Below are 11,632 nucleotides of genomic sequence, written 5' to 3'. Positions count from 1 at the left end.
TCAGGACACGAAGGCTTACAAGCCCTTCTTGCCCTTGGCACGCTCCTCGTCCCTTTTACGGTAAATCATAGCCGTGAACGGGTCCTCGAACTGTCTAGCAATGCTGTACGCAACAGCGACAACGCCGGTCAGCAAAAGACCGGCGGGCTTTCCGAACCACAACGCAGTCGCGAGGAAGCTGAGCGTCGAGCCGTGGTACATGGGCGCGTCGGACGCGTTGAACGGAAACGAGGTCACCGGCGAGTCCATCAGGATGCCGAAGTAGTCGCCCAGGTATGTGCCCGTGACGCCGAGCGCCCACATCGAGGTCAGAACGAGCGTGTTGCCGCTTATGAAGAGAGGGATTGCGGAGTATTTGACGAGCGGGTTGAGGAGGAGAGGTGAGGTAGGCTGGTCGGCGAGAGCTTCGTTGTAGCTGAGAGGCGTGTTAAACTTGCGCTGTCCACGAGAATGGGAGGCGGGAGAGGACATACAGGTAATCTCTGAAGATGCCGAGCGAGAAAATGGTCACGGCAAGCGCGTAGCATCCATAGCGACTGTTGCCGCCGAACAGCTTGGTGATGACCTTGTTGTGATATTCTGCGAAGAATCAGACGCGTGTTGGGTTACCCTCGCTTCAAAGCAGGAGGAGGGGTGGTGTTGGACGGCGGGGTCGTACCTGACTGCGCAGCAATGCTAATTGACAAGTCAGCTCGAGCACGATGACTAAGCGTTCTGGGGCAGCAACCTACTTCCAAAATGTAGGATTGAACGCAATGCTAGCGGCCGAGACTGTGTACTGTTAGTTTCTCAAAAATGTAGCTACTTGGAGAGTAGGGACGCACCCCACAGAGTAGGTTGGGTGAAGTCAACGTTGTCGAACATGATGGCGGCAGTGAGTTGAAAGGTGCTGCAAGAGGAGGATGCTGAAGCTTTGGAGTAAGGAGAGTGGTAGGTAAGCGAGAAGGCTGGTGGGATGTTGACAGCTTGTTTAACATGTGCCTCTACGCGAACGTCATAGCTTCGAGCTTTGCCGAAGCCGAAAGAAGGAATCTCGCTTTGCCACGGCAGTCACAACGTGCATGACGCATAACGGCTGAATAATTTAGGTTTATTGCAGACTGTGTTTGTTGCGATCTCTTGTTGCCCGCTCATGGGTCATTTTATTCCACACGCTTTTCGACCCCTAGTACCCAATCCTGTGCCCGTTTGCGCCGTGTATAATTATTGCAAGTCATTGTTCATCCATCAAAGATGATAAAGATCACATCCCAGAAATAGAGAAAATAATGGAAGCACTTCACTACGCCGCTCTCTAGAGGCCATTGTTTGCACAACTGAACGGACCACCGAAAGACGACTGCTCATAGCCGTCGATGATGGACTGAACAGTGGCGTATGTGCCCGCGCTCAAAAACAGCAGGCCAATACCGCACAGAACCACGTTGAAGATGAAACCAGCCCATCCTCTGATTCCACGTACTGCCCAAAACTTGGGACCATGGTCCTCCTTCCTCATGCGGAAGTAGGCAACGCCCCAGAAAATGAATCCGAAGAACGAGTCGAACAGCGAGCTCATCAGCGAAAGCAGATCCGAGAAGAACGGAATAACCTCTGCGATGATGAAGGCGAGTGTCCACAGAATGGCAAGAATTCCCGCCCAAGCGCCCCAGCCAACAAGCGTGTGGTTGCCCATGTGGCGCGTGTTGTTGAAGATGCGGAAGAAGATGAAGCGCGCGGACACCGAGGCGTACAGAACACCCAAGAAGATGATGGTCGGTACCATGAAAGTAAACGCAATCTTCTTGTGCACCTCGTTCGCGATCGAGCCGAAAGCGGGTGCGGTCATGTACTGTGTACCAGTGTACGCATAAACAACGCCACCAACACAGCTGAACACGATGACCTCCGCGATTGTGACACACCAAAGGGCCTTGGGGAAGTCCTTGGGATTCTTCATCTCGGCAATGAAACTGGGGAGCGTGATCTGACCGATGAACGTGTAGCTAATGTTCATGAACGCGTTCATGCCAGCAACAAAAGTAGTGCCCGACGGCGCAACTGCGTAGACCTCAAGTTCGCCTTTGCCGGGATAGCCTGTGGGCTTCTGGCCGATGCCAGAGAAGATGGCAGCCAACAGGACGGAGATGAAGGTGAATAGAGCGGAGAATGTCGCAATCTTGGCCAGGGTAGAGAACGTCCTGGGGAGGGAGGCGATGAACGAGATGACCGCGGTAATGGCAGCGAAACCGATAGTGCAGAGTTCATGGCCAGTGATGGTGTTCCACCACTTGGCGCCAACAAGACAGTGCAGGCCCATGATGAACGTGTTGTTCAGAATGAACATAACCGCGGTCACGTAGAATGCCCACTTCTTGTTCCAGAAGATCATCTGACCCAGATCGCACACATCGCGAATTTCTGGGTGGCGCATACAGAAGTGCCTGGGTCTAATCAGCGAGCTCTCGTCTCTGACAGAGGTTTCTCAAATCTTACCAAGTAGTCAGAGATGTGTACAGGACCAAGGCGGCGATAACAACGGTCAAGATCACTCCGGGGACAAGACCAAGGATCGAGTATGACCACGGGAAAGACATGATGGCCAAGCAGATGTACTCTGAGAAGAGCAGAGCAGCGGTCTAGTTGAGTAGTTAGTGATATGCAATAATCCCCTTCTACGAAGCACGTACCTTCTGCCAGCTGCAAGTGCGATACTTGATAGCGTTCTCAGCTTCCATAGCCATCTGCTTGCCGATTATGCTGCCCTCGCTGTCGCTATCCACTCCCTTCTCGGGGTCGCGGTTCACACCAGGATCCGCGAGCCTGTCAGTCCCGGCGCCAATGTTTGCGGGATCATGGCTGGCATCCTTGGAGTGGAACTTCTCGTCGGTAAAGGAATTGCGGTCGGCCGTTTTGGCCTTGTTGAACAGTCCTAACGCCATTTTAAACAGCGGAGGGTCCTCTTGTAGGGAGTGTAACTGAAACGACGGGGAATGTTCGTTTCCGGTAGCATTAACCACTTGCTGTCGATGAGAAATGCAAGTTCTGCAAGGTAGGCGCAGGCAAGACGGTCCCGGCTGCGTGGAAATCCGCGATCTGGAGAAGGCGAACGGGCGTTGGTGAATGACAGACAGAGAGCGTGAGAGATGGGATAGTTCAATAGAGGATGGGGCGTGCGATTATAGTACCGGTGGCTAGAGATGATGATGAGGCGCGAGCGAACCATGCTAGTGCCGCTAGGAGAATCCTGCGGGGTGAAAGTCGCTGTGACCGGAAGCAAGAACCCTGGGATTGTGCAAGAACGAACAGGGTTTAGTGGGGACTCGTCCAGGTATCGAGGTGCCTGCTATACAAGCGACCTATCAAACATTGCACAGCGTGAACGTCCAGCCCGGGCAATTACACCACGACTCGACAGAACACTTACTCAGTCGCTCAATATTGCCCATGATTCGAATTCCCATCTGCGTGTTTGGGTTTTCGTTGGCCTCTCGAATCTCGGCAAACGCGCGGGTTGCGTCTCGTACGGCAGTGATCCCAGCCTTTCCCGGGCCGTCACAGCTGACCCGTGACGTAGACTAAAGGCTCCTGACTGATCAGGATGCCTTGGGAATTTCTAGGCCGCATTATGTCTTGCCGGCTCTCGTGCAACGAGTTCGCAGCTTGACGTGAAGTTTTGCCAAATCGTCACACTGACCCATCACAACATCATACTCATGAAGTCCGTCTGGCCCCATTGCATTCCGAGCCGGCAGTTCTAAGCATGCCGGTCACTGGTGGTTGCCACCCGTCCACCGCGCGTATTTGAACCGTAAAAACCGTGGTTGACTGCGCCATGACGTTTCGCGCCACAAGCGCACCCAAGCTGCACGCAAGCATTAGGGCCAAGCACACAAGAAAGTAGGCCCCGCTCGGCTGTTCCTCTCGCACGTAATTCCACCCCAAGGATTGCGACACCAAGCTTCTGCCAATGTGATGTAAGCGCATCCTTTATGCTTGCCGTTTGCTTGTCCAGAGGTTTTTGAGGCCTTCGTCTCCTGATTGTGGGTAACATCTTCGATATTCAAGTGCAACTATGGGTGACGCTGCAACGATCTGACGGGACGTTTTACGCGAGTGACTGGCCGCAGTGCAAATCCCCTGTGCTGTCAGTAGCGCGGGTGATGTCGCATCTGAAAGAATAAATGTTGCACATTCATGTATGGCCCGCGGACACTGAAAGTGTGGTGCTGGATGGCCTCGAACCATAGCACCACGACTTGTATCGCGATGTCGGCCGAATCAAGCGCCACTGATTCCAAGGATGTGTTGCGTGATCGCAGATGTAAGCAGATCTCGCATGTCCATATGGCATGGTAGTAAACTAATTGAACTTAAATGGCATCATGGCAGCCTTTCACAAATTTACACTGGTATCTGCTACGGTCTATATCAAACTATCGCCATTTCCCCAGTTCAGCTGCGTCTGGTTCTGGGGTGGTCTCTGACTCTGTTGACTTTGCGTCTGGGCTCTGAGCGCTGCCATATTATTCATACTCCCACCCTTCATGCTGTCCATACTGTTCATGCTCAACCCGCCATTCGCACTCGTGCTCCTACTTTGCCCCAAGCTCGTAGGCGGCGCAATGCTGAAGGTCCCAGTATTGACAGGCTTCGCAGGCGGCGGCGCGATGCTGAATGCCGAGTACGGACTGGCAGCCGTTTGACGTTGAGGCTGAGCTTGAGGCGCAGAGGACGTTATGGTTGAGAAGTTCGAGAGACCACTGGACATAGTGTTGCTCATCGAGGAGCTCCCCCATGTTGATACAGAAGTGTTGTTGGCTTTGCTCCAGTCGACACCGCTAGAGCTGGGTGCAGAATACGAGGGTGTTGCTGTTGGTTGCGATATCATGCTGCTCATGCCCATTGCAGGTCTGTTCTGCTGTTGTGAGAAGGTTGGACTGCCGATGCCTGGATTGGCGGGACTCATGGCTGGAAACGAGGAGTTGAGTGATGAGAAGGTGTCGTCGGGTGTGACAGCTCTGTTGTTGCCCTGAGATACAGACAAACTCGTTGGTGGTGGAGGTGAGACAGACGGCGTGGACCAGGAGAAGGTTGCAGGAGCAGGCGAAGCGCTATTGGCTCGGTTCGCTGGCCGTGAAGGCAAGATGGCAGAAGAAGAGGCAGAAGCGTTCACGGAGGCATTGACCCATGGGTCACCCCCAAGCATATCTGAACCGCCAGTTGCGCCCGCGTTGCCTCGCACCAAAAGTTCAAAAGTTGTGCCGTCACCACCATTCGTGGCGTCGAAACCATTCAATGCAGGCGGGCCACCGAAGCTCATGAATTCGTTGCGTGTGGTCGCAGTCGCGTTGTTGGCACCAAGTTCCTGTAGCTTTCTTGTCTGCTCTTGCTCGATGCGCGACGAAGTAGATTTGATCAGTGTCATGTAGGCCTGGAACTGTGGTAGGTTGAGTAACGGACCCAAGCTGAATTGCCACAATATGGGAAGAATGTCCATGGCCAGGAAGTCACAATCGACTTGAGGTGCGATTGCCTTGAAGACATCATGCGCGGCCATCTATATCACACCGTTAGCTGAGGCACTCTTATGGGACGCGAAACGTACCATCACCGCAGGCTCCTTTGTCTTAATACCCCTGAGTAGCGGCACAACTTTCTCCTGTATTGTATACTTATCCAAAATAGACACGTTAGAGCTTTTCGCCTTCGGTGCCTCGACCATGCCAGTCAGACCATCGCCTTGGTAGGCGTTCTGGTCGCCATTACCACCACCGCAGAGCGTCTTCAATGCTTCCAATCCACGGATCTTAATGCCCATACTGCTGGTCTTTGCAAAGATCGTTGCAATGACAGGGAATAGCTCGTTCTTAGTCGTTGAGAAGTCGAGGATCGGTAAAACAACGGGAAGTGTTCGTAATGCTGCATCGACCAGCGAATGTGTCGGCGACTCTAAGGCGTAATTGATGACCGGCAGTATATCGTCTTTGAAATCCTTCCCACCTGTGTTGTCTGCTGCGACTTGGATGTTCTCGAGTAGCACCATCAGACCTGCCTCTTTCATGCTGTCACGCTCTGGAGCCGCACCCTTTGCATTTGCAGTCGCAGCAACCCCGGCCAAGAATGTTTCGCGAAGCTTTGGTATGACCTTCTCAGTAAACGCCCGCTTGCCTGACGGAAGCATGGTGATGATCTTGAAAACATTCTGCAAGATCAACGTCAGCAGTTCGCGGTCTTTCATCTCCTCGAGCAGCGCTGGCAGGATCTTCTTCTCTAGCACCGATTTCGGAAACTGGCTCAGGATCCGTGGCAATCCGCGCATGAACTGCGACTTCTCGTTTGGTGTCTTTGCAGGCAAGGAGTCGAGGAATCGTATCGTCGAGACGAGGATGTTGTCGAAGTACTGTGCCTGCTGAAACTCTTTCGCGTCCAAGCGCTGCGCTGGTCGCCGTGTGATGAGTCGATCTAGTACGCCGTTGGCGACGTCTCGAGGTAGTGGTTGCGAGCTCATGAAATTGTTGTTCTTGTTCGGTACCGACGACGATGACGAAAAGGCTCGCTTGTAGGACGATGTGCTGCCGTTGTACTCGAGTGGACTTCGATGGGGCGAGTTGTACAAAGCAATGATTAAGAGACCGAGACTGAACATATCTGCCGCTGGCGTTACGTTGCCATCCATGATGAAGTCTGGGGATGTGTAATCCATATTGAGCTGAACATATTTAGGCAGTCGAGCGTCGTAGTTTAGGGCCTCGGAAAGGGATATGGGCGTCACAGAGGTTGGCTTCGTCGAATTTCCGGGAGGAGTTGAAAACCCGAGACCTGAGATCTTCCAATCCGACTGTTACATCCATCAGTGAGAGAACTTAGGTTAACGAATTGGTATCGCTTACTTTGGCGTTGATGAAGATAGCTTCCGGCGTCAAATTGGCGTGGACCAAGCCAGCACTTTCGTGCAGAAACTCCAGCCCTTTACTGATCTGCAGCAGTCCCTTCTGTATCTCCAGCTCGTCAATCTCCAGCTCTCGTCTGCGCTTCTGACCATCAGACTCCTCAATAACATAGCGGCTGTGACGACCGCCCACGCCTCCAGCCTTCTCTTGCTCGTCCTTCTCCTGCAGCAGACCGGCAAGGGAGGCAGTCACAGGCTCCGTGGCAAACATTAAGCCTCCACCGCGAGTCTCCTCGACCGGCTCAGCCAGCTCAAGAACACTGGGATGTCGTAGCCGCGCTAGCGAGCTGGCTTCCTTCTTCAGTCTCTCAATTACCTCCTCATGTGCGCGCTTCAGCTGCGATGCGCCTGAGCGGCCACCGAGCCCGGCGCCACCAGGAGGCTCCAGCGACTTCTTCTCGAAGACGAAGACCGATACGGCCTTGCCTGTCGACTTCTTCTTCGCATCGTATATCTTCCACGGGCCGGAGTAAGACGAGGGCTTGGGCTCGAGGGTGTAGTTGCCGTAGATGTTGCCCGAGATGTTGGACTGGAACGACTTCAGCGCGTTGGAAAACATGGTGGTCTATTTGCCCGCGCAGCAGTGGTAGGGGAACGAGGGAGGCACGTCATGGACTGGTCCGCGAGGCTCTGCGAGGTCGAGATTTCGGGGTTGCAACTGCGACCTGAGACTGACAGCTTGCCGAAAGTCAAGCCATGTCAGGGTGCCGTTCAGCTGGACGTAATGACGTGCGACAAAGATACCAAGAGCAACACACATCCAAATAGTCAGACGGGCCAAATTGAGAATGCTATGTTGAACATTCCGCTGGATCTCAGCATCAACAATTCCAACGAGACCCTTAGCTTGCCCGACCTGGTATAAGCGCCATGTGAAAGCGCGCTCCCGCACTCCAGGGCTCGCGCCTGCCTGAATCGATAAGGCACGTGCACTTGCTCGCGCGTGCGCGCCTTCTTGCGCCTTCCGCGAACATTTCTCGACCTTGGACTCAGAGCCCAGCAACACCAAACTCATCTCACCGCCCCATAGACCGCAACCGGCACTCGATCGCACGCACCACACACCCGTAACGACCCCTCCACAATTCAGAAATGTCCACACAACAATACGGCGGCTACAACGCCAACACCTCCGAGGCGCAACAGCAGGTCGACCTCAACGCCCGCACAGTCCACTACAAGTGCGGCGACTGCGACCAGGACGTTCCGCTCAAGCGCGGTGAGCCCATTCGCTGCAGACAGTGTGGCCACCGCGTGTTGTACAAGCAGAGGACGAACCGGTGAGTGCTTTACTTTTGCTGTCACAGAGGAGAGAGCGGGTTGCGGACGGCTATTGAGCGAAGGAAGGAAGATTTGGGAGACTTGGGGAGGAAGTATAATCTGTGGGGAAAGAATGAAGCACATGCATAGATTGAGGGACACGAGTGGAAGTAAAAGACGAGTGCTGACGTTGGTGCAGCATGGTCCAGTTCGAGGCACGCTGAGCCTGGTATGCCCACTATGGCTACGACAGATGAGAAGAACAAGCTGCGACAAGAGGCTTTGAAATCGAGGAAACGCGAAGACGGGCTCGGCGGACCTGAGTCTTGCGCGCGAGCGTGGAGTAACTGGTGATTTGGGAAAAGATTTGCATTTACACTGCATGTGGTGAGAGACCGACATGCGCGAGCTGTGCGCAGAGCGATGGCTGGATTGAACTATGATCATCAAAAATATCACAAAGCTCAATAAGCGCAAAGCGCAGTTTCACAGTTTGATTTCCCTCTCAACTCCTGTCCCAAAAGCTAGTCTGATGCTTCTCGAGAAACACCCGTGACCGAAATGCTGTCACCAGACACTCGAAGGACAGACCCGCCCACTGCAGCTTAGGCCTACTTGTGACACCATAAGCCGCCCACATGATTCCTGCACCGCGGGCTCTCCATACTTCTAATGAGGTGCCGAATGACAACGTAAGATATGAGTCCAAGGGAAACGAGGCCCAACGCCTAGGCGATGCTTGAGTACGATGCCAAAGCCTGCAAAAACGATATGCAATTATGCAGTGTATCGTCGTAACCAGTCGACGAGCACTCTATGCACCTCGGAAAGCATCGAAACGCTTGTATGTGTAGCCGATAAACGGAAGGCTGGTGGCGTACTCGTCCTCTCCAGACTGCGCGGCTTGTGCCCTGTAGGCAGCGCTGTTGTCGTTCTGGTCAATCTCATCAATGGGGAAGTATTGTGTATCAACGTTGGACTGCAGCTTAGGCTCGAAAGGTGCACGGATGCGTCGCAGGCCATCCCATGAGACACCGCGGAAGAATGGATGTTGCTTGATCTCGCTGGCTCCGCCAATGCGGCCGAGACGGTGGTCGGCATCACAGATCAGGCTAAGAAAGAGGCGTTAGTAAACGAGTCAGGAACGACAACGCAGGGGAGTACTCACCGCCTCACAAAGTCCTCCGCCTCAGCGCCGAGCTGCTGGTCCGGTGGGAAGTGCAAGTTGCGTGGCCAATCCACGATCTTGCGGTAGGTATCATGGGGCTCCTCTGCGCAGAACGGAGGCCAGCCGATAAGGCATTCGAACATGATGGTGCCAACAGACCACCAATCGCAGCCAAAGTCGTATCCTTGGCCACTGAAAATCTCGGGCGCAATGTAGTCGGGTGTACCGACAGTGGAGTAGGCCAGCTGGCGACGCGACTTCCTCCATGTGTTGATCTGTGTGCGGTTGCTGACTGTCAATTGGATTTGATCCATGTTCATCGAGTTTCGGTTGTCACGATTAGACTTGTGCGCGCCGCCAGCAAGCAACTTTTTGTAGTAGCCGGCATCATGCTCCTTGTGGAAACCTGTCGACAGACCAAAATCGGTCAGCTTGATGTGACCTCCACGGTCCAAAAGAATGTTGTCAGGCTTGATATCACTGGGAAGTGTCAGCTGATGTACAAAAATGTCCCCGGTGCAGTTGCACCCACCGGTGAATGAAGCCAAGCTTGTGAACAGCTTCTATGGCAAGGACAATCTCCGCCATGTAGAATCTCGTGATGTCTTCTGTGAAGATCTCGTACTTGATGAGCATCGTCATCAAATCGCCACCAGGCAAAAACTCCATGAGCATGTAAAGGAAAGTGTTATCCTGGAACGTTGTGTGCAGCTTGACAACCCAGGGGCTGTCCGACTCGGCGAGGATATCACGTTCGGATCGTACGTGGGCGAGTTGATCCTTTTTGAACTGCACAGTGTTAACGTGTAGTCCTCAGGTATTGTTTGATCGGTATTCGTTCGTACCATCTCCTGTTTGACCAGTGACTTGAGCGCGTAGATCTTGCCGTCATTCTTGCGTTGGACAAGCTTGACCTCTCCGAACGCACCCTTACCAATGACCTTCAGTGTCGAAAAGTTGTCGGGCTTCTCCTTTGTTCGCAGGAATCGCAGGTATTGAATCTCAGCACCGCGCATGTTGTTCTCCTTCTGGGCTTTGCGGTTGTCGGAGATCGAAGGCTCCTTCATGATGGATTCAAGTTCCAATGCTCTGTCATCGTGTCAGTCATGCTGAGAGTCATGAGACCGTTTGTCAGTACCTCTGGTTGCGGTCGCGTGCTCGCTGAACACTATCCTTGAAGAAGGTATTGATCAGACCCTTCGACATTGTTGCTTGCTGGGCGACGTTGCTCGAGTACTTCTCAGGGTTTCTGGCCGGCGCTTCCTCCTCGTACAATGACTGTGACGGCTGGCGGGGTGCAGAGCCGCCTCCATAGCTTCCGTATCCATATCCGCGGTTGTCAGCAGTACGGGGTCGCTGCTGGCTTGGCGAGGGCTGGCGGCCGTAGGAGCTCCCAGAGCGGTTGCTGCCCCCTCCGAGGTGCTGCTGTGATAGCTGCTGGGCTAGACCGTTAGGGCTCTGGTCAAAGGCGCGAGCTGAACCTGGAGCTTGCAGGTTCCCCTGCTGCCCTTGGTATTGGGCCTGCTGGTAGGGGCTCTGGAAGTAGCCTCCGTAGCCATTGCCGCCCATCTGCTGCTGCGCACCCCAAACTTCCTGCTGGCCAGCCTGGTTTGGGTACACAGGCTGCGGGAATGTCGACGGCGTCGTGGGAAACGCGCGGCCTTGCTCTTGGGCATACTGGTTGTTGCGGTCACCCCCACCACCAAAGCCAAAGTTGAGCTGCAGGCGGTTGCCCTGCTGCTGGTTGTTCATTGTGAAGCGAGTGCGGTGCCGAGGTGGCCTGCAGGAGCCTCCTCAGTGTGCCGTAGATCGAAGTGTGCCGTAGGCGGTGAGGTTCGAGAAGTTCGCAATGTTTTCGAGGGAGAGGGGTGGAGGGAGTGCTGCGTGGCCGCGGGGAGAGAGCGGGTGGGTAGAGGGAAATAGCAGCGTACTTTCTTTCAAAGTGCACAGAGCGTCGAACGAACCCCGGGAGGCAAATCACAGCGAACAGCTGGCGAGAGGGGGAGGCGGACGGGGGGCTGTTTCGATGAGAGCTCAAGTCAGGGAGTGGGTTAGCGCAGCGTTGGGCCATGCAGCCAGTCCACGGGCCGGGCCAACCCAGGACCGGGTTCGCGTTGTGAACTGTTGCTTTCATATTCTGACCCTCTCACTGGAAATCAAACACTTGGGTGCGGAGCCGCCCCTCTGTGTAATTTGCGCGCATTCACAGACCGTGCAATGCAGTTACAGAACGTGCTGCGGTCCCAGGGTCCGCTAGTCAGACTCCATCCTTT

At 54.2% G+C, this 11,632-nt stretch overlaps 5 protein-coding genes across 5 annotated transcripts; 1 reads left to right on the top strand and 4 right to left on the bottom strand.

The window, feature by feature from the left end:
* Positions 1-15: 15 nt before the first annotated feature.
* Positions 16-864, bottom strand: M421DRAFT_58028 (phosphatidylethanolamine N-methyltransferase; the record flags this gene model as incomplete). Its single annotated transcript, XM_033595558.1, has 5 exons — positions 16-415; positions 474-579; positions 659-675; positions 732-771; positions 825-864. The coding sequence occupies 5 exons, from the start codon at positions 862-864 to the stop codon at positions 16-18; spliced, it is 603 nt and encodes a 200-aa protein (XP_033451170.1).
* Positions 865-1,094: 230 nt separating this feature from the next.
* On the bottom strand, positions 1,095-3,252 carry M421DRAFT_418401 (putative neutral amino acid permease). The gene is made up of 3 exons (XM_033591771.1): positions 2,670-3,252; positions 2,476-2,618; positions 1,095-2,423 (listed from the first exon to the last, which is right to left on the bottom strand). Exons 1-3 carry the CDS (start codon positions 2,919-2,921, stop codon positions 1,295-1,297), a joined length of 1,524 nt encoding a protein of 507 aa, XP_033451169.1. The 5' UTR covers positions 2,922-3,252; the 3' UTR covers positions 1,095-1,294.
* A 1,077-nt stretch (positions 3,253-4,329) lies between these two features.
* M421DRAFT_418400 (kinase-like protein) lies at positions 4,330-7,777 on the bottom strand. The gene is made up of 3 exons (XM_033591770.1): positions 6,873-7,777; positions 5,588-6,820; positions 4,330-5,539 (listed from the first exon to the last, which is right to left on the bottom strand). The coding sequence occupies exons 1-3, from the start codon at positions 7,488-7,490 to the stop codon at positions 4,406-4,408; spliced, it is 2,985 nt and encodes a 994-aa protein (XP_033451168.1). The 5' UTR covers positions 7,491-7,777; the 3' UTR covers positions 4,330-4,405.
* A 121-nt stretch (positions 7,778-7,898) lies between these two features.
* On the top strand, positions 7,899-8,817 carry M421DRAFT_418399 (uncharacterized protein). Its single transcript, XM_033591769.1, has 2 exons — positions 7,899-8,211; positions 8,391-8,817. Exons 1-2 carry the CDS (start codon positions 8,024-8,026, stop codon positions 8,413-8,415), a joined length of 213 nt encoding a protein of 70 aa, XP_033451167.1. The 5' UTR covers positions 7,899-8,023; the 3' UTR covers positions 8,416-8,817.
* Positions 8,818-8,821: 4 nt separating this feature from the next.
* M421DRAFT_362328 (kinase-like protein) lies at positions 8,822-11,313 on the bottom strand. Its single transcript, XM_033589689.1, has 5 exons — positions 10,498-11,313; positions 10,205-10,448; positions 9,892-10,148; positions 9,360-9,839; positions 8,822-9,303 (listed from the first exon to the last, which is right to left on the bottom strand). Exons 1-5 carry the CDS (start codon positions 11,109-11,111, stop codon positions 9,006-9,008), a joined length of 1,893 nt encoding a protein of 630 aa, XP_033451166.1. The 5' UTR covers positions 11,112-11,313; the 3' UTR covers positions 8,822-9,005.
* Between the last annotated feature and the right edge of the window lie 319 nt (positions 11,314-11,632).

The sequence above is a fragment of the Didymella exigua genome (genome assembly GCF_010094145.1).
Source record: "Didymella exigua CBS 183.55 unplaced genomic scaffold M421scaffold_7, whole genome shotgun sequence".
NCBI classification, from domain to species: Eukaryota; Fungi; Ascomycota; class Dothideomycetes; order Pleosporales; family Didymellaceae; genus Didymella; species Didymella exigua.
The sequence above is the reverse complement of the archived record's forward strand: the minus strand, read 5'-3'. Positions and strand labels throughout refer to the sequence as shown.